Source organism: Atta cephalotes, assembly GCF_000143395.1.
Source record: "Atta cephalotes unplaced genomic scaffold scaffold00034, whole genome shotgun sequence".
In the NCBI taxonomy this organism is placed as follows: domain Eukaryota; kingdom Metazoa; phylum Arthropoda; class Insecta; order Hymenoptera; family Formicidae; genus Atta; species Atta cephalotes.
In genome coordinates, this window is record NW_012130098.1 from 2,771,090 (window position 1) to 2,792,230 (window position 21,141).

Genomic DNA, 21,141 nt, shown 5'->3' on the forward strand with positions numbered 1-21,141 from the left:
TGTATCCCTTAACATTTAAATGAAATTGTTACAAAAATAGAAGAGATTAAAATTTGTTTAAATAAGATTTTAAAAAAGTATAAGCTTTTAGTATTTGAATAAGATAGAGTCATTAAATTGTACCACTGGATTTCTAAATCGTACTTTTAATAAACAATTATTAGTTTTTATCAAAAAAAAAATTTAAATTTTCTTAAAATCCAACAAATAATATTTATGAATAATTTTTAATAAGTTATCTTAAAAAGATTCAATGTTTCATTTAGAAAATATAATGATGGTACAATTTAACCATCGCGTCGCGTCTGTACGACTTACAATTAGTCAACTGCATATAAAATTGAATAAAAGTTTTTTCTTTCGTGTGAGACGATGAACTATTTGTCAAAACAGCTGCCGATTACTAGTTGTTCCAGTATCAAATACTTATTTGCAATATATGAATGGAATTATTAAACGCCCATACCATCCCACATTCATTCACGTGATCGTGAAGGACGCTTTAATTATCCAAGCTTGCTGCATGCATTATTACGTATAATTTATAATTTAGTTTCTACAGTACTACAGTTCTATAGTTATTGGTCCTTCATAGGTTATGCCGAACGGAAATTTGGTGTTCCCTCCTTTCCGTGCTGAAGATTATCGTCAAGAAGTTCACGCTCAAGTCTATACCTGTTTAGCACGTTCTCCTGCAGGTTCGGTACACAGCCGTGATGTCAACGTGAGAGCCGGTAAGTGTCAATCTTTACATTTATCCATTACGCATTTATCATTTAGCCATCTACATTTTATATAGGATGTTCAAAAAAATAAAGAGCGTCTTTAAATTTAAATTCAAGTAAATTCGAATTTGAGATCGATTTCTGATAGAAACTCAACTTTCTTTACATTTAATATCAAAATGAATTTATGTTAGTTATTAAAATACAATTAGAATTTATGTTAGTTTATTAAAATCATAAAGATGAAAGGAAATAGTTTGAATTTTTAACGTTTTTAACGTTTGAATTTTAGTTTGACAAAAAATATTAAAATCATAGGTCAATAATTGCAGAAACATTCTGTGTAACAAAATAAAAATTATTTTTAAGTTAAAATTTTTATTAGATACTTTATTGTAATATTTTAATGTAATCTTAAGCGCTAGAAATTTTTACTTAAAAATTTTGAATTAATTTTGCAATATACATATATAATACATTTGAGATTAAAATTTAAGGTTAAAATTATATTTTTAGATAGAATTTTTTTAATAAGATGGCTAAATATTAGAAAATATAAAAATTATTCTTTTCAGCGAAAAAGCACGCTTTTTGGTGCATACTATTTTTTCTACATTATTATCCGAAGTCCTTTAAAAAAACTCCAATTCGATAAAAGATATCGGTGTCAATCAGATGTAGTTCGATACTAGATATTGCTCTTTAAATATGTTACAATCTGCCGCCGCCGTTTATGCGAAAAATATATTCGATTCCTCCAGTCTCAATTTGCTCGCAAGTAATTAGGAAATTGCTCTTTGCATGATCGATGTAATCCAATTTTAAATGATGTCATCATACTGTTCGTGTGAAACTAAAAATGCTTCTGAATCACATATAGTGATGTCATTAAATCTGACGTCATTGTGCTTTATCGACCGCACAATACAGTTTCCAGTTGCATTCTTATCTTTTACCGGTTAAATATAATTCATTCTTTACAGACATTTCTAAAATGAATTTTTTAGATAAACAAAGTAACAATTAAATAAAGATAATTAAATAACAATAATTATTTAAAAATATTATTAAAAACTATTTAAGGCATTGATTTCTGTAGTTTATGTTATCACATGTGATCCTATAAGATATTATATTGTTTAAAAATATTATATTATTAATTGTTAAAAATATTACATATAATTTCAAATATAGTGACATATACATTTTAAAGATTAGTATATTAATGATAGAAAATCAATTTTAAAGAAAAATATATATTTTAAATATATATTTATAAAAAAATTTATATTTTCTTGGAGCCGTTGAGGCTGGAACAAATTATTCCCAACGTATTGTGAATATCATTGTGTGTACGAAATTATAGTGGTGGCGCAGTATTACGACACCGACGTCAATAAAGAATACGCGATCCGTGGGAACAGTGCCATTTTGAAATGTGTCGTTCCTTCTTTCGTCGCCGATTTCGTCAAAGTCCTATCCTGGCATACGGATCAGGGAGAGGAATTCGTGCCTGGCGATGATTTTGGTATAAACAGAATTAGAATTATGATTAGTGAATTAACCGATCTCCTTATCTCTCCTTGCGAGCAGAAGATTTTTGTCGTATCTTTAATCCATATTGATATAAAATTAAAAATTGTGGATTTTCTAATTATTTAAAAGATATTTATAGTTTTATAAAAACAAAATTCACATTTGACCTTACCATTTACAAATGTATTTAAAAAAAAGATAAAAGATGAATTTCCCAATTCAGTTATGCCCCTCGCATAGAGACAATTAAAAGATAATATCATTATTATTCGGTCATATATTTCAGTTCGAAGGCACAAATGCATCGTGTCGTTCGGTTGAGTGACTGACACCATCCGTGCGACTCGGCCGCTTCTCGTATATTGATCTCAATTGCCACGGTAGCAAAATGCAAATCTATTTGGAACGTTGCAACGCGAAAGTATATGGGTCGTTCACTTTCCACGGCCAGCATATGTGTATATAACTACATATATATATATATATATATATATATATATATATATATATATACATATATATTTATATGCATACGTAACATTTATCTCGTTAACGTTATATCCAATGTACGATATATCTAATGTATTAACTGAAACGATTGGATATTTGACCATTGTCAGCTATCTCTCTCATTTTTCTATTAAACCCAGAGTTTACTTCTGACGCGCCGTCTATATATTTTAAATCCGTCAGTTCATTTAATAATATTTATTTTTAGTCTGTTCCCTTTTTCCTGTTCTAAAAATTAATAATAACAACGCTAATTGATCGTACTAACAATAGAAATAATAATGAAAATTTTTATAATATTTTAAATTAATTTTTGTCTATAATAATATTAATGTCTCATTGTATTATTTATCTAATATTTTATAAAAATACAAAAGCAATTAGTACGTTAATTACGTAATAATTGTTCTCGTAATTACAATTAAATATAATAAGAAATTTTTAGTTTAAACTCTTTTTTAGATTGTTGTATCGACGCATCCAATGTATGTACATATGTATGCATATATGCATGCAAAGTCAATCGATCGTATACCGTCATTATAGACTGCTGATATAAGATATGACAATAATTCTGCTCGCGGAGTAATGGCGAAATATATCGCCCAAAGCTGCCGTCAACGTCGTCGATATTTCATTCGGTTTTTGAAAATTAATTTATATTAAAAAAAATCTTTTATGAATGTATATCTCGTACTGTGTAAAGATAATATGTCAAAAAGTCGAGCAACTTGAAGCGATTATAAAATACGATACTCTGTTAAATGTATGATTATATGTCCAATGAAAATGAAACCGATACGAGTGGACATCATTATTATCTTCAGTAGACAAATCGGGCTTGCATAGATTATTTTGATCATTTATTGCAGTGGTACATCAATATTATCAATCCGAGGTCAACAATGAGTATGTAATACGCGGCAACGCGGCCATTCTCAAGTGCAGTATACCGAGCTTCGTCGCAGAATTTGTTCAGGTTATTGGTTGGCAGGACGATCAGGGAAATTCTTTTGATCCGGATCAGGATAACGGTATAGTTTCCGAAACTTTTAGGAAATTTGAAAAGTTGGAACCCGCGTGGGCAGCGAATGAAGAACTGGTCAACGTCGTCGATATTGTGTTCGAGAGATGCGATATAATTTTTATATAATTTTTTCATCTGATCATATATCATGTATCACAAAACTGACTGATATTTCATTTAAATTAATTGAAGGATAATTAATTTAAGAATATAACTTTTTAAAACATATATCGAACTTGCTAATTTGTATTTGAATAATGGTTAGGACACGAATGCAGAAACGTTTGATTTTATTTAAGACTGCATAACTGATGCAATTTCTCGGGTAAATCGAAACCTCAAAACTTCTATCTACTATCTAAGAATCAGTTTCCGTAATTATATAGTGGAGCATAGAATCAAATTGTACAATGCTAGCTGCTGGAGTGCAACTCTAATGTTGTAATCTCTTTGATCGTAATCACCTAATTTTCTCCAGAGAAATGTGTTTCATTTCTAAGGAATAATTGAATAAACATGCGTAAAGCGATTGTTATCTACAGCGATGTATACGGATGATAATTAAAAAAATGTTATGCAGCGTCCTGAACCGAGAAAAATGTTTCTTCTCGATTAGGCACGCAACAATGTAACGCAAAAGTTCAAAAGTACGCGATATGGTGGTTCAAAAGTACGCGATATGTGATGTACAGCCACACAATGCGCTATTATAATACGCCATTACCTTTTGCAGTCGTAACTCAGTATTATGAGGCGGAAGTTGTATCGGAATACGTGATACGTGGAAATGCGGCTATTTTAAAATGCACCATACCGAGCTTTGTCGCCGAATTTGTGTCAGTCGAATCGTGGGTGGGAAGTGACGGTTCGACCTTCAGACCGTCTACTGATTACGGTATGATACACCTACATACGTGTTTTATTTTGCATCCAGCGCACTTTTCTCTTATTATTCCTTCTAAAACAGAATCCTAATGGGGGGGATGATACGCTGGAAAGATATTTATTTCCTCTTATTTCTATGTCTCCTTCATTCTCTCTGAAGAAAACTGATATCGCTTATAACGAATATTTATTTTATAATTGTTTAAAGTTTTCTTTACTGATTTGAGACTATTTTTCTAGATTTAAAAATATAATCCAATCTATGCAGAGAACTTCTAACAGTTGCAAAATAAACGTTATGCTGAATACAGTCATTGCTATAGCCAATATGTATATGAAGTGGAGAACTTATGAGATTGTTAAATTGCTGAAGAAGAAAGAAGAAATGATTTTAAGAAATTTTTACAACGATCACATATAATCTTCTTAAAAAAATATATTTACTACGATACAGATTTTATTGTTGTTTTTATTAAATTTTTGCAGATTTTTATAAAAATGCATTTGTGCGAAATTGAATAAATTATTTTAATTGACGCGCAATCATATTTTTGAGATAAAAATTTATTTATAATATATATATATAATAATATATTAACTAATTAGTGACTAATATATTAACTTATAGTATGTGTATAATATTGTACAATTTGTATGATGATCGCTGATGAGTACGTCGGCCAATAAGTACATATGATGAGTACGCAGAGCGAGGAAATTCTCTTTCCGGTTGTATCACCCCTGTCTCTGTCTGCTACTCAGACACCCTGTCCCCTCGCCCAACTTTGTCAAAGTTCAAAGTGGCACGTGGTAACGATTCGTTTCCGCCGGCCACGCGGTCTGATCTGACGGCAGCTGAACGGCGGCGGCAGCACATATGTATACGTGAGAGTTAATGAACCATCCGGTGGCTCTCACGCCGTGAAAGTTACGATAGGCCTAAGAAAATAAGCCGACATCGTATCTGCGAACGCGAGCGTAATTAAGTTCGAGAAATTGCATAGGAAAAATTCTTGAATTCTCATTTCAGCATGGTGTAATGTCAGAGTCCAGTAAGCGTGTTTTGACAATATAAAATAATGTCAAATATGAGAGAATAGAAGCGACTATTTTCTTGAAATTTGATTTGCATTATTATGACTTGTTTCGCATTATTTTCGATATACAAAAATATTCATGGGACATCGTGATACAGAAAGTTTTCAAATTACTCCTATAGTTTTAATTGCTTTTTATTTTAATAAAAATATTATTTATTCTTGATTTATTTTTCTAAAAGGCTTGAACTTTCTTGTTTATTAATGTCTAATTTTTTTTGCAATTTACTTGTGGAAAATTTTTCATCTATAAATAATATGAAAAACGAAAAGCGATGAACAATATAATTTCGTTCCATACATAATGGAGGTTATTTTTAAACAAAGCGACCTTTCTTATTGATTAAATTGAACATTATTTTAATATGTATCCCCCACATATAGTCGTCACTCAGCCTTATAATCCGGAGATCTTGACCGAATACGTTATAAGGGGAAACAGCGCGATATTAAAATGCAGCATCCCCAGTTACATCGCAGAATTCGTTACTGTCGAAGCATGGATTCGCGAAGATGGCGAGGTCTATCTACCGACGGATCTTACGGTCGCACAGGGTACTACAAATCCCATTGGGCGGTCCTTAATTATTTTAAGCATCCCACTGAAAATTTGTATATGGATTAGGATGTTTAATGTTTATTCTTATTTAATAGAAAAGTATTCTTATAAAATAAGTAACTCAAGAATTTAGTAGGACTCTGGAATTTGCAGTAATCTGTTTCTTGATTAAAAAATAATTTATAAATTAAAAATATTGACAATTTTTTTGGATTCCTAGTAAAATCAGTTAGCCATTATAATTATATTGAATTTTACTTGAATTTTTTACTTTGCAACCTATGTCTATGTCTATATACATATACAATTCACTGTGGAAAATATTTGTGTTTACGCTTATTTATGTTTACTAACGTTGTTAACCAAAAGTAACGCATTAATATTTTTTTTCTTACGATCCTATTATTCAAGACGTATTTTATTTTCCGTCGATCCGCCTATTTAACTCTTTGAAGCATACATTTTTACAAAAATGTACACAAAAGGAGTTTTATGACGTACCCAAGATATTTCTTGTTAAAGAATGACAAAAAATATTTTAAATTTCTATTTGGTCGATTTATTTATTTCATAAAGTAATCTAAATTAATCGTTTAAATTTCATCGTTATAACTTAATTAAATTGTCAAATTTATTCAAAGAAACAATTTATTTCTCACCGTGTCTCAGAGAGTTAACACATTGCCGGCAGTGGTTTCGCAGTTCTACGTTACCGAAGCCGAGAACGAATACGTGATCCGAGCTAACAGCGCGATCATGAAATGCAAAATACCGAGCTTCGTGTCCGAGTTCGTCCAGGTGGATCAGTGGGTGGCCGACGACGGGACGATTTACACGTCCGGTCAGGAATACGGTATGATGCCGGTCGATATCGATGTAGAGAGCCGTTGTATTGTCTGCGGAGTAGCTTCTCCATTTTTTTATTTCCCCGTTATTTTCATTTCCCACCCTTAAACGAACTCTTGCACTTTCTTTTCATTCGTTTCCAGGCAATCCAGCAACTGTTGGTTGCAGTTCGCAGCTCGTGACAAGTTTCAACTTTTACTTTCGAATCTGCTATAATCTAGTGCACTTGTGCAATCGCATTTGGAAGTGTATTTAAAATTCCTATTTATTCACCATTACATCTCAGAGATGATATCATAAGTGAGAAATATATAACAAAAATCTTGCAAAATTTTGCAAAATTCTTGCAAAGTATGAAAATATATTTCAATAAAATAACACAATTGATACTGATTTGTAAAATACATCGAAAAGTCTTTTTTTACATGTCATTAATTGTTATTAAATAATCATATATTGGAAATAAATTATGCATAACCAAAAACGGAATAAATTCGTAGCTATTAAAATAATAATATACATATAGAAATAAATAGGATTTAATTTTTTCTTAAAACAAGAAAGTAATTTCGATATATGTCTATCTTATTGATTGTAAATATTGTTTTTTATTGAAAAATATTTCTATTTAAATATAATTTGCAAGAATTATTTATTATTTCTCGGTTTTGACCTTTGATAATCTGAGATAGTAGTAATGAATAATGATAGTAATAATGAATAAATCAGAGCGTTAAGGTACTAGATAAACATCTGGAAAGTGAATATAAAGATAATAATTTGAATGGCGAAAAATACGATGGCTGTGCAAAATTTTAATTGTCTTTCGGTTCGAGTAGCGTTCATCAAAAAGTGAAACAAAATTTGATATGATATACCACGATTAGCTTTGAGAAATCTCGCGTTGCAGTGGTCCAACAATTCTACGAGACGAGGGTCATCGACGAATTTGTCTTACGCGGAAATACCGCAACCCTGAAATGCCTCGTACCCAGCTTTGTGGCGGATTTTGTAGATGTGATTGAATGGCAGGATGAGGATGGTTCCATTTATACCGTGAATAGCCAACAAGAAAAGGGTACTTATATTGATTGCACGAAACTAATATTAACAAAATGGCGAAATAATTATAAATTTTTGTCACATATATTATTTCTAAATCCTATTATATTATAGTGCAATTTTATTTTTTTTTTATAGATAACTTTTTTTATTTCTTTATCTCTTTTATTTCTTTTCCTATATCCTTAAAATTTCTCATAACATATCCATCTTTCAAAGCTTTTGCAATTAAATTAGAATGTACAATATTTGTCTCAGATGAGTAGAGACGGTTCATTCATGTAATGTACCTATATGTCTTGCACATATTAGTATCGTTCGACAGAATTCTCGTACAATGGAAAGAAAGGTTGATGGTCGATGGAATGGAACGCAGGTTCTATCCCGAAAAGTTTACCTTTTCTATTCAAAGATCGATAAAGGCAGAGTGAATAGAGGCAGAGCTTGCAATCGGCAGTGGTCTCGTTCTGCGTGATCTTCGGATTAGGATAAGTCAGATTAATAGGGTCGAGAAGCGAATTAACGCCTGCGCGCAACCAAGTGATTTGATCCACTTTCAGTAAAGAAAGAAGATCGTTGATTATTCCCGGTAACATAATCGAATTTACTTTACGGCTGCGCTAGCCAGTGCTTGAAAACATTACATGTAATATCATAATATGTAATATTTATAATTAATGAAGCGAAGTTATAATATGTTAAATTTCATCATATTCTCGAGACGTTATAATTTCATTTCTGTACTTAATTTTTGATTACGTAAACGGATATTATTTTCCGAAGCGTGTTGCATATTTTAAAAGCGTCTAGTAACTATTCATTTATTAATGAATTCGTGAGATAAAAGTAATTAAGACGATAAATCTTATTCGTATAAGAGCTTAAGTGATATAAAATTCGGTTTGTGATTATGAAGTAATATTGAGAGATAAATGTTGTGTTAAATATGAATTTAAATACTATGGTATATTCGTTAAATATGCCGCATATTGATCTTCTTTGATACAATGTACACGAACAAATTTCTATGTGAAATTAAGAGACGGAGTGCCGGATTTGTGTTAATTTGCAATTAGATTAAGTCGGATTAACTGGATCGATGTTCACGTGCACCGGACGTTGCTGGACTCGACAGCAGCACGACCGGAGGCTGGCTGCAGCGGCCACGCGGCCAGTTAGTTTGCAGAGAGCCAGACTCATTGGAATTTTAATCGGCGTGATCAAAGCGCACCGGCGACACTCGGCAGCCTAGAACAAACTCCAAACTCTTGTTTTTTTTTCACTTCATTTGCAGTGGTCGCCCAATACTTTGAGGTTCAGGTTTACGATCAGTTCGCGATACGCGGCAACGCGGCTATTTTCAAGTGTCAAGTTCCCTCGTTCGTGGCCGACCACGTGGACGTGGTGGGATGGATCGATTCCAACGGCGGCAGCTACGTCGCCGACGCACAATCATATGGTAGTAAAAACTGAAGGGATGCACGCAGCGCACTGTATATTGTGTTCTCCTTTATGAACTGGCAAATCACAAATTTTGTTTGAATAAGGCGCAGATCATCAGTCACTACGTCAGTACAGACGTGAAAACTGGATCGCTCGACCGAGTTAATCGATATCTTGCATGCGCTTTCTACGGTTTTCTCTTTTTCTCCTAATGATACTACGTATCATGTTTGTTTAAGTGTGCGAAGTGTATAAGGCGCATGTAATACGATTAGATATCTTCCATATCGTTGCGATGTGCATCGATGCCACTTGTTTATTGAACGTGTATAATCGAATCGTATGTAATGTTGAACATTGATCGCGTCTATTTCAAGACCGGTTGTGCGACCAGTTCTCTTTGATAGAAACATATTCTTCAGTTGCCATAGAGTTTATTTTAATTCACAAAGAAAAGAGATGCGACGTTGACGTGAATAGGATTCCTGATTATGAAAGGCTCGCTGAGCGGAATTTATCAAGTCGTTGAAAATCCACCGTGATGATTACGTTATGTACAAGTTCGAAAATAATGTCTAAATCATTCGTTGAATACCTGTTTTTATAATTATAAATTCTGAAAATTTATTATATGTTTAATTTTTTTTGTACATTCTATATGCAATAAAACTGAAGCATTTTTTAAATTAAAGGATGTATTACACGTATTTTTCAACAAAATAAAAAAATTATTTTTAAAAATTACAGATTTTCTTTATTGTATTTTAAATTAGTACAAAAAGGCGACAATTTAGAACCTAAAAAAATTACTTTTGTTTGTTAAGAAATAGATACGTTTTTAAAAATAATTAAAATAAAATAAAAAAATTTTCTCTTAAAATGTAACATTGTATTGTTAAACATAACTATTGATCTTATTAAATTGTTTTCATATGTACAATATATAATATTTATTTTTTAGGGAAAATATAAATTTTCCATTCTAATCATGTTGCAGAAAGTAAACATCCAATATATTATTAAAGCTGTCTTATCCAAAATAAAATATTCTTAAAATTTTTGTGATATAAGTTTCTGCGATAATACCGAATGTGTCATTCAAATTGAATTCGTTAAAGTTTACAATATATTATTTTGATGACTATTTATCTTCGAGCCAATATAATAGTATACCTAATCATATCTTCCTCTTTTCTTGGTATGAAATAACACATAAATACATTAATAAAAACTAGCTCTTATTAATGAAACTTTTTCTCTTTTGTCACGGCTTATAAATTTTATTAAGACATGGAAATTACGTAATAAACTGCGTTTATATAATAAGCGGATAAACGATAGTTGAATAAGCTCATACATAAATACACAATTAAGTATTTTATTTATCAATTGTAATGTCTCAGCTATCATTATAAAATTAATTCATAATGAAATTAATGAATTCATAATGAAATTAACGTAATTTCTATTATCACTTTTTACGTACAAATCGACGAAATCGTCAATTGTACGAAGTCGCAATCGTGTGTAATCAATCGACGAATGATCGACACGTCCTGTCAGGTGGTAGATGTGCGCCTTATGGTAAAACCGGAAATCGGTGTCTGGTTGCAGTTGTCGGGCAGCGGTATGCAGTGAACGTGATGGACGAACACGTCCTGGGGAACGCCGCAATTATCAAGTGTCACATTCCGAGCTTCGTCGCCGAATTCGTCGAGGTTGACTCTTGGATCGAAGACGAGACCACTGATATATATCCTAGCGCCGATTACGGTACATACAAGGCGCAATATTTCATATCATCTTCACTCTGCTCGAATATCGCGTGAATCTTCCATTTCTATGTCACTTGCAATCCATCAAATTGGCTATATTATCTGGAAACTTATTACAGAAATAAACGCATAGAACTATGTTCTATTTATGTGTGTATTATTCCATGATCGAAGTTGTATGATTCGTGAGATAACATCTATGCAGAAGATTTTTTAGAATCAGTTTAGAAGCAGATTCTTCGATTAATTTTTTTTATGATTTTTCGTTTTTTTTTCCTTCTTTTCAATATATCTTGTATTTTAGTTGAAAAACTTAATGTATTTTCTTTGGATTATTTGTTCTGTAAGAGCGATGCATTTCAAGCGTTCGGTAAACGTAGAATTACAGTGGTCGGCAAGCTATTAGTATGCGATAATGAGATCAAGGATTCTCTCATGACTAACGTCGTCCGACCACCTTTCAGTAATGACACTCCATTTGACGATCGCTTTCGCATTCGAGCAAAAATTATCCTCGGCTCAACCGACAAATGTGACAAATAAATAATAATTAAAAACGTGCTGGTTTCAATCACGAGATCCCGAACGAAATACGTGCACAGTGACAATGGTTTTGACACAAATTTTGACACATGGGAGGAAAAAAGAAAACGGCAGGAAAAGGGAATAACCTATTTCGCCAATACAAATTTATAGTTGCAAAACAACAAAAATACCAATCCAGGTCGTTTAAATCGTTCCATCGGCCTCCGCTCTATCGACCAAGTACCGCTCGAATTGATATCACGCGTACGAAATACAAGATATACGTGTTCTCTTGTTTTGATGCCCCTCGTTTCAAAAGTACCGTGCAATGCGGGATTTTACGTGGAAATTTGTACGTAAATTTGTACGACGTTGACTGCCGCTGCTCGCGCTGTTCCAGACCTCTCTTCCCTCTTTCCACCGATTTTTTTTTCGGTCGTTTGATTCGGCCCATCCGTCTCTTCTCACCTGTACCCTCCTCTCTGTGTGATAGTAGCTAAATGGCTGTGGATAGCTTGTGTGTGATCGCATGAAACTAGTTCGCCTATCCAGGAAGTCTCGTTTGTCGATGAGATTCGGCCGCAAAAGCGATCAGATTTGTTAGAGGCGTTGGATTTTCAACCACAATGGAGATTAACTTTAACGTGCAAAATGGATTAACAGCAATTCGTTATATCCCGTTATTGAGATAATCTACAGCAAGTGATATATAGATATTTGCTAGAATTATTTTTGGAAAATTAATGATAAAGTCTTTACAAAATAATTTAAATTTATCTTGTATGTTCATAATATTAATAAATACTATAGATTTCGTACTTAGGATTATTTTTTGTTCTCTTTACGGTTATTGTAATAGATACAAAAATTATATAGATTTCCTGGATATTTCAACGAGCAAGAAGAATATCGCATATATTTACATATTCGTAAAGAGATGAAGATGTGATTTCGTATAATATCTTTCTTATAAATCTGTAAGTGAAACGCGAGATTCTTTTGCTATTGTTTGATGAACGTGCTTTGATTTCATAAAGAATTCGCCGAATTGTCGAAGCGGGAAATTGAAGGGTCCGTGTTCATTCAGCGTTCGGCGAATTCATATACTGCATGCAGGTACATTAAGTAAGAGCATTGTGCTTGAAGTATGGTATACAGAAAGAACAATTTTGCCGAATATATAAAAATTTAGTTAGATTTAAAAATAACTTTTTTATTTTATTAAAATAATGTAAAATTATGTAGGACGCTTAAGCATAATAAGCAAAATATTTGACATTCTATAATAATTATTTCTTGAGTGTCCTACATAAATATTTTAATGGTCCAATAAAATTATTTTAACCTAATAAACATTAAGAGTAATATAACATCGACATTATAATTTCATATTCAACAATATAAATGTAATATAACATATGTTATATAATAGTTACATCGTTAATTATGAAATTATAATATTGATGTTATATTACTTTTAGTTGATATTTACTGGGTAGATCTGAAAATAATCTTTTTGGTTTATCAAAATAATATATTATATAGGACTCTAAAAATATGATAAGCAAAAAGTTTTGATATTCTAACAAATCTTGAACGTTCTATAATTATTTTAATGATTCAATATTAAATTATTTTTAGATTGGTATCTAGCTAAATTTTTAGATACTTCAATGAAGCTTTTTGTGTAATATTACATCATTGTCATTCGAGCATCGTGCAATTAAGTCGGGATAATCGACTCTTGATATTAATAACATATGTTTTTGTAATTAATTGGTGGTGATGTAACTAATCAATTTAATAATATCGCATGACATCAAATAATACGATAATCAGTCAATCGATTATCCCGATAAGTTACGTAAGGATTAATATGCAATAACTAACGTGTGCAACTCTGAAACGGGTTTAGATGGAAAATACTTGGTGCTGCCATCCGGAGAACTGCACATCAGGGACGTCGGACCCGAAGATGGATATAAGACTTACCAATGTCGCACGAAGCATAGGCTCACTGGCGAAACTAGGCTATCTGCAACGAAGGGTCGTCTCGTCATTACTGGTGAGTGAAAACGCAGAAGTGTCTCGTTCCTTTTGTACGGAAATTACGATTCTGATTCAGCATCACTCTCTTTGACAAATGTTTCTCGATCATCCTTTCATATAAGCGAAAGCTTTCATACAGCTTCACTAACTCAACGTTCTATATCTGTTTTTCTGAAAGAAATCAGAATCGTATTTCTAATTTCGAACCTAGATCACAGTTCACATTTTTCACTTTTTGGATCAATATAAATACAGTTATTTGTGGCAATTAATTTTATTAATTATATTATAGACGCATATTACGATCATGGAAGTTAATCAATTATAAAACCGTTGTTGCATAATAATTTGTTTATCTACCGAGTTGTAGATTAGTTGTAGCTGTAAATTAATCGGGTTAATATAAATATAAATTTATATGCAGATATAAAATATTTTCCCTTTTTTCTTCTAAATATCAGAGTTTATAGGTACATCTCTTCCAATTTAACATAAATTTTGAAACATCAATTTCTAAATGCCGTTATTATTAGCTATTTCTATTTCTCTCATTGTGAGGTATTTAGGTTCGAAATTATTATCCAAAAGATTATTGATTTTCCACAAAAATAAATATATACACGAAACTATATTTCTAATATTTCAAGTAATTAGTGTAATCTTCTAAATTAATTTCTAAATTACTTATTATTGTTGTGCAAAGGCATTGTATTTTCTTGGAAAATCAGTTGTCCTTTTGGATATATAACGTTCTATGAACGTGCAATCGTTTGCGCCAACGAGCTTGATCGATGATTTCATGCTCGGTTCTTTCGAAAACGCGAAGGACTGTTAAGAGATATTTTTGCATTACGAACTTTATCTTTGAATTTATTATCTTATCTAGAAAAGCCGAAATGCATGTCCGGCATTTAGCGCGATCAAGCTCGAGGGTGAACCTGAATGCTGGGACAGGGTACCCCTGCGGGCACGCGCCACCGCCCGTCCAAAACTCGACTCTTGATATAATCGATTTCGAGAGGAAATGTCCAAAGACAAATGAATGAAAAAAAAAAATAAATGACTTGTGCGAAATTCTTTCGAAATGCTTTGCGGCGCCTTCCGTGATCTCCGGGCTCTGTCCTTCGCTCTCGCGTGGTAAGTTTACGGACATGTTCTTTCAGCCGAGAACTTCACCGTGTGGATGCTGCACGGTTCTATAGATGTTAGTATTCAACGCAGCTGAGCTTCGTTTCATATTGTGAATTAAGCGGAATCGATCGTATAATTAAGCGGCATTGTCTTTGTTCGCTCTTGCAGTAAATGAGCAGGAACATTCGAACCGTTAAGTGGGACAATGATACTAGCCATAATTTTCCTCTTTTTACAAAGAATTCTTTTCAATCATGTTTTATCTTATTAATTTTTATGAAAAATTGAAATTTTATAACTAACTGAAACTCATTAAATTGTTATAGAATTTTGTTTTCCTTTTAGTTCGTGACTTGTATCACTACTTCATTCAATGGCACATCATGTAATTCGAGTAGTCTAGAATTAAGGAATTCTCTTAGATATACTGCGATGGATTCATCGCACCACAACGCGACATTGAGCGCGAAATCACTTTCGTTTCGCTATCGCTTTCACGTAGTCGTTGAATATCTACATTGATCAGCAGGATGACACCGATAAACGAATTGCTTTGTTCGTATGAGCGGTGCAATAGCGTAGGCAAAGCTGTCGAGTTACGTAGACGCGATGCAATAATCTAGGGGCTACTATAACTAGAGCAAGATAGATATATAGATAGAGCAAGATGCAATATAGCCATAATGATAATGATTGGTAAACGCGAGCAGAGAGCTTGACAAGTATATGGCTCTACTGGCTTTTCGTTATGCAGAACCCATGGGCAGTGTGCGACCAAAGTTTCCTACGATGGACAACATAAATGGACTTTCTGTGGGCTTGGAAGGCAATATACCGCTTCTGTGCCCTGCCCAAGGATTTCCAGTACCGTCTCATAGGTACGATATTCTTGGTCAGAACAGAGATTAAAACAATTCTCGCTTGGAAACAATATTAAAGGAACATATAAAGTAGTTGCAGGATGGTTTTATAATAATGATATTTTCTTTTATATATTATATATTATAATATATATTTTATATATTATATATTATATATTATATATTTTATATATTATATATTATATATTATATATTACAACAGTAATTTATAAAACGACAAGGAATAAAATTCTAGAGCATAGAAGTTGCTGTAATGTTACAATGTTACTGTAATATTATTGGAATGTTGCAAATATTATTGCAATATTGTTGGAATGTATGATCTGTGTTGTATGAGATTGTAAAGCAATTAGTAAAAACGAAAGTAACAGGTGAATTATTACCCATACAATACAGATTATTTCAGCAATATTATAGCAACATTGCAACCCAGTATTAATGTAGTTGTAGTATCATTGAAAATGTTGCAGCAATGTTTCTGTAAGCATCTGTGCTGTATAGATAATTTCATTTATTTAGGAACGATGGAATTGTATTGGTGAAGATAGTCTATTTTTGTTAGCTAAAATTTAAATATATTTATTTAAATTTTAATTAGCGATAAAAAACAGATTTTTATCGCTACTTAAAATCAGATTTTATTTATACAACATATGGAAATTAAATTGAAAATTATCTTAGAGAAATAATAGAATTTTTATAATCAAACGCGAATCTCAATCTTTTATCAGACAATATCAATAATCTTTGTTGTTATGCCATTATTTAGCAAATCGTTGTATCGTGTATGTGTATGTGTATGTATGCACAGGGGTTCCCTGTTCCTTCTCATTGATCTAGTTAAAGCATTTAGTGTCATCATTCTTGAAGATACATAAATTCATATACGGTCACGTTGAGTCAATTTATCGCTTATCTTTCCACAAGGACGATTCTTGATTCGCATCAAAATTACAAGCGAGTTAAAAGAATGAGAAAAAACAAAAATGGCGTGCATTTTAGAACCAGTGGGCAGTGTGCGCCCAAAGATTCCGTCGACGGACGACGTGCGCGGTTTCCGGACTCTCGTCGGAGACTCCCCTGCCTTGATGTGCCCGGCACAGGGGTTCCCCGTTCCCCTGTACAGGTAGAGACTACAACACTACGAGCGAACGCGAATCCTTCGGGATGACCGTTCGTCGCGGGCACGCAAATCTCCAACTATAAACGATATGATCAGAGCCGATTGGCAGTGTGAGACCCAAGTTCCCGACGATCGACGATTCCAGGAGCTTTCGAACGACAAAGGATGGCTCGGTCACGTTGCTGTGCCCTGCTCAGGGATTCCCTGTCCCCTTGTACAAGTAAGTCGTATTAGGCGAAGTCGTATGTATTTTTCTTTCTTTCTCTTTTCTTCTTGGGCCTCGTAACCTGTCGCAGAGCCTGTGGGAAGCGTACGTCCAAAGTTCCCCAGCGTCAGCAATATAAACGGTCTCATCACGTCTACGAACGGAACTTTATCACTCCTGTGTCCTGCTCAGGGCTTTCCGATCCCTTCATATAGGTATTACATTATCGAATACCTTGATGTCATTTTGCTCTTAAAGCGACTCTCACGTTGATTCTCCATTAAGGAATTGCGATTAAATATTCGATGCTTGAAGCTGTTGGATAATGACGATATACTTGACATATTGCAGTGATCCTCTCATGTCATATAACTAACTTCTTTAGCGGTATGGTCTTAATTTTATATTAATACTGATGAAAAGTTCTAACACTGTATTCATCTTTGAAAATTAGAACTTTTTAATGAAAGAGCTTGCTTTTTAAAGATTTTTAGGATCGCTGAATTCAATTTTAGTGTCAGAATTGTAAAATTACAATTTTAAAAAATAATATGATTATCGTAAAACTCGATTTTAAAAGACTTTTGATATATCTAAGTTTAAATGTATAATATGAAAATATTCAAATGTAGTATTGAAAATTTAAAAGGTGTAGTAATCACCTAAACTCTCCTGCACAAAGGAAAAGTCAGAGGACTCAAATAGTTGGAAAACTTGTGTTAAATTTAATATTTAACTTTTGTATTAATTTTACAAAAAGTATATATTAAAAAGTAACACAAATGTTATGTAAAAAAAATTAATATAAAAAAATGTAATACCGACGCAATTTGTAAGTAAACTGTGGAATCATATTTTTTTCAGTAAAATTAACATTTATCATATGTTAAATTAACACATATTTTATTCATACATTTTAATATTCATTCTTTATTTATGTATCTTATCATATTTTATACAATATTATTAGAGAGAAAATCTCTTTTTATATTATTTTTATAATTAAATGTTAAATAAAACCTACATTTGTAGCATTAAGTACAGAGATTTGGACATTAAAAGATAAAATTGCGCTACATTGCGTTTTTATCGCCAAAATTTGCAAGGTACAGATTTAGTACGAGATTCAGGGGTTCCCCGTCCTCCTGCATATAGATGATATTTTTAGTTAGCGGTAATAGTGTGTACGTACGATTCAATAATGTTTAGAGCCGGTTGGCAGTGTGAAACCGAAATTTCCGACGATAGATGACATCAGAGGGTTTCGTATGATTAAAGATGGATCTGTCACATTATCGTGTCCCGCTCAAGGGTTCCCTGTCCCTATTCAAAAGTAAGTCGAAATTCACGAAGATGTTTCATCGTGGTGCATCTCACTGTCATCTTCACTTTTCCTCTTATCCTTTCCAATTACTTATCTTCTTCTCTCCTGGACTGCGACTGGCAGAGCCCGTAGCGAGCGCACGTCCAAAACTTTCGAGTATTGTCAACCTGATTGGATTCGTGACGAGGACTAACGGGAGCTTGCCACTTTTTTGCCCTGCACAAGGATTTCCGCTTCCGTCTTATAGGTAGGATAGATCATTAAAATGGCGATTATTTAAATACGATGATATAAGATCAATGTCAAAACCTGTAGTTTTAGAATTTTGTTTATACAATAAAATAAATATACCAGTTATTAACAATCCAGTTAGTGGACATACCCAATTATTGGACAAAATGACAAAAATTTTAAATATATTATGCTTTCAGTTCCCTAGTGAAAATTTTTCTCAGAATTTTTCGTATAATTTTTTAGAATTTCTATATAATTTTTCAGAATTTCTCTATAATTTTATAACTTTCTCACATTTTTTTTATATGAATTGGAACATTTCTCAGAAAATCTACATCTTTTCTCAGAATTTTTTATATATGTTACTTATGAAATATCGTAAGATTTTTAAGATTTTTTTGTAAGTATAATTTCTGATGAAATGTTACAAAAAAAAATCTAGAAAATTAAAAAATTTTAAAAATTAATGAGATGAGAAATTTCGGAATATTTCAGAATTCACTTGTACGAGAAGTTCTGAGAGAAGATGTAGAGAACTTTCCAAATATTTCTGAGTATTTCTGAAAAATGTTCCAATTCGTGTAAAAATTATTAGAAAAATTTTCACCAGAATTGTATGTACGATTCTAAATAAATTTGTTATTTACAAAAATTTAGACTAATTTATTTAGAACCGTACATACCATTAAAGCTTATTATTTAAAATTTTTGTTACTTTGTTCAATAATCTACTAACTGATTTATTTATTTTATATTATTATAATGGTAAATTAGAAGAAGCATTCCTCATGATGATTCCTATCACGATATTGAAAAAGTATTGAATTTTGACACAAATTGTACACAATTATCCGTTTAAATAATGAATTTCGAGTTAGTTATCATTTTAATAAGTTTAAAGGGTTCCCTGTCCCCTGGCATACATAAGTGGATCATTGTAACGTTGTCAGCGTTTCTGACACGTTTCCTTCCACTCGTGATCTTTTTGTAGAACCTGTGGGGAGCGTACGTCCAAAGTTTCCGACAATGGATAACTCACGCGGATTTATCTCAAACCAGAGAGACTCTTTGACTCTACTCTGTCCTGCTCAAGGATTCCCTGTGCCATCGTATAGGTGGGACAAGGTTATATCATGGCAGTTTTAGATTTACAAATAGAAAATACAATTGTGTATCTCTAGGAGTGATAGAAAGAACACGAGCATTCATAATTAAATTCGGTTATTTTCTGAAATTGCAAATATTTTTAAAATGTGAAATTAACAAGCTCATTTTTTTCTCATAAAAAACTTTTCTTTATTGTTTTGAATATTTGTTTATTGTTTTAATATTTATTTTGTAATAATACAATTATTAATATGCCCTGTCTCAGCAATTTTAAATAATTATTTAAAACAAGAAATAAAATTCGATTAGTTTAAATTATCACATTTTCGTTGTACAATTGCACAAATACGTGCTGTACGCTCGTGCTTTCTCTTTCGCTTTCTTGTAGAACCAGTCGCCAGCACAAAACCGAAATTTCCGATGACAGAGAATTCGCGTACATACATAGTTCACTGCGATCAGCCGCTGACTCTCATGTGTCCGGCACAGGCCTTCCCCGTTCCAGCTTTCAGGTATACAAAACGTCGATGTTATAAGAAAGCGAGTGTGTACTATAGAGAGAGACCATATTCCGGTTGGCGCACGACGGCAATGCGGAATAATGTAGAAAAGACGAAGAAGAAAATTGCGGACGGATAGATAGACGGCGTATGCACGTTCTGCGTGTTCTCACATACTCATTTCTCTTTTAATCTTTCAATGTCTGTACACGAATCATCATACGTCAATTTCCGGTGATCGATTATTATACGTAGAACATTTAAATTTACTTTATAAACATAAAATTTTTTTTTACTAAATTTTATTTAAACTAAATTTTAATTATACTGAAATAACTACTTAAATTTTTAATTATATTAGATTTCATTTAAACACGTAAATATGTTTTATTAATAAAGAAATACAATATATTACTCGTTATAGTGTGTGTGTGTGTGTGTGTGTGTGTGTGTGTGTGTGTGTGTGTGTGTGTGTGTGTGTGTGTGTGTGTGTGTGTGTGTGTGTGTGTGTGTGTGTGTGTGTGTGTGTGTGTGTGTGTGTGTGTGTTGTAGTGTGTGTAGTGTGNGTGTTACGTGTTAGTGTAGTTAGTAGTTAGT

The 21,141-nt window shown here is 32.5% G+C and overlaps 1 protein-coding gene across 1 annotated transcript in view; it reads left to right on the forward strand.

Moving 5' to 3' along the window:
• LOC105621543 (Down syndrome cell adhesion molecule-like protein Dscam2) overlaps positions 1 to 21,141 on the forward strand; it is a 71,978-nt gene that overhangs the window by 6,224 nt on the left and 44,613 nt on the right. Inside the window, exons 3-5 of the mRNA XM_012203016.1 lie at positions 596 to 734; positions 6,165 to 6,335; positions 13,906 to 14,055. Of these exons, the coding sequence (XP_012058406.1) occupies positions 596 to 734; positions 6,165 to 6,335; positions 13,906 to 14,055 (460 nt within the window). The remainder of the gene's footprint in view (positions 1 to 595; positions 735 to 6,164; positions 6,336 to 13,905; positions 14,056 to 21,141) is intronic.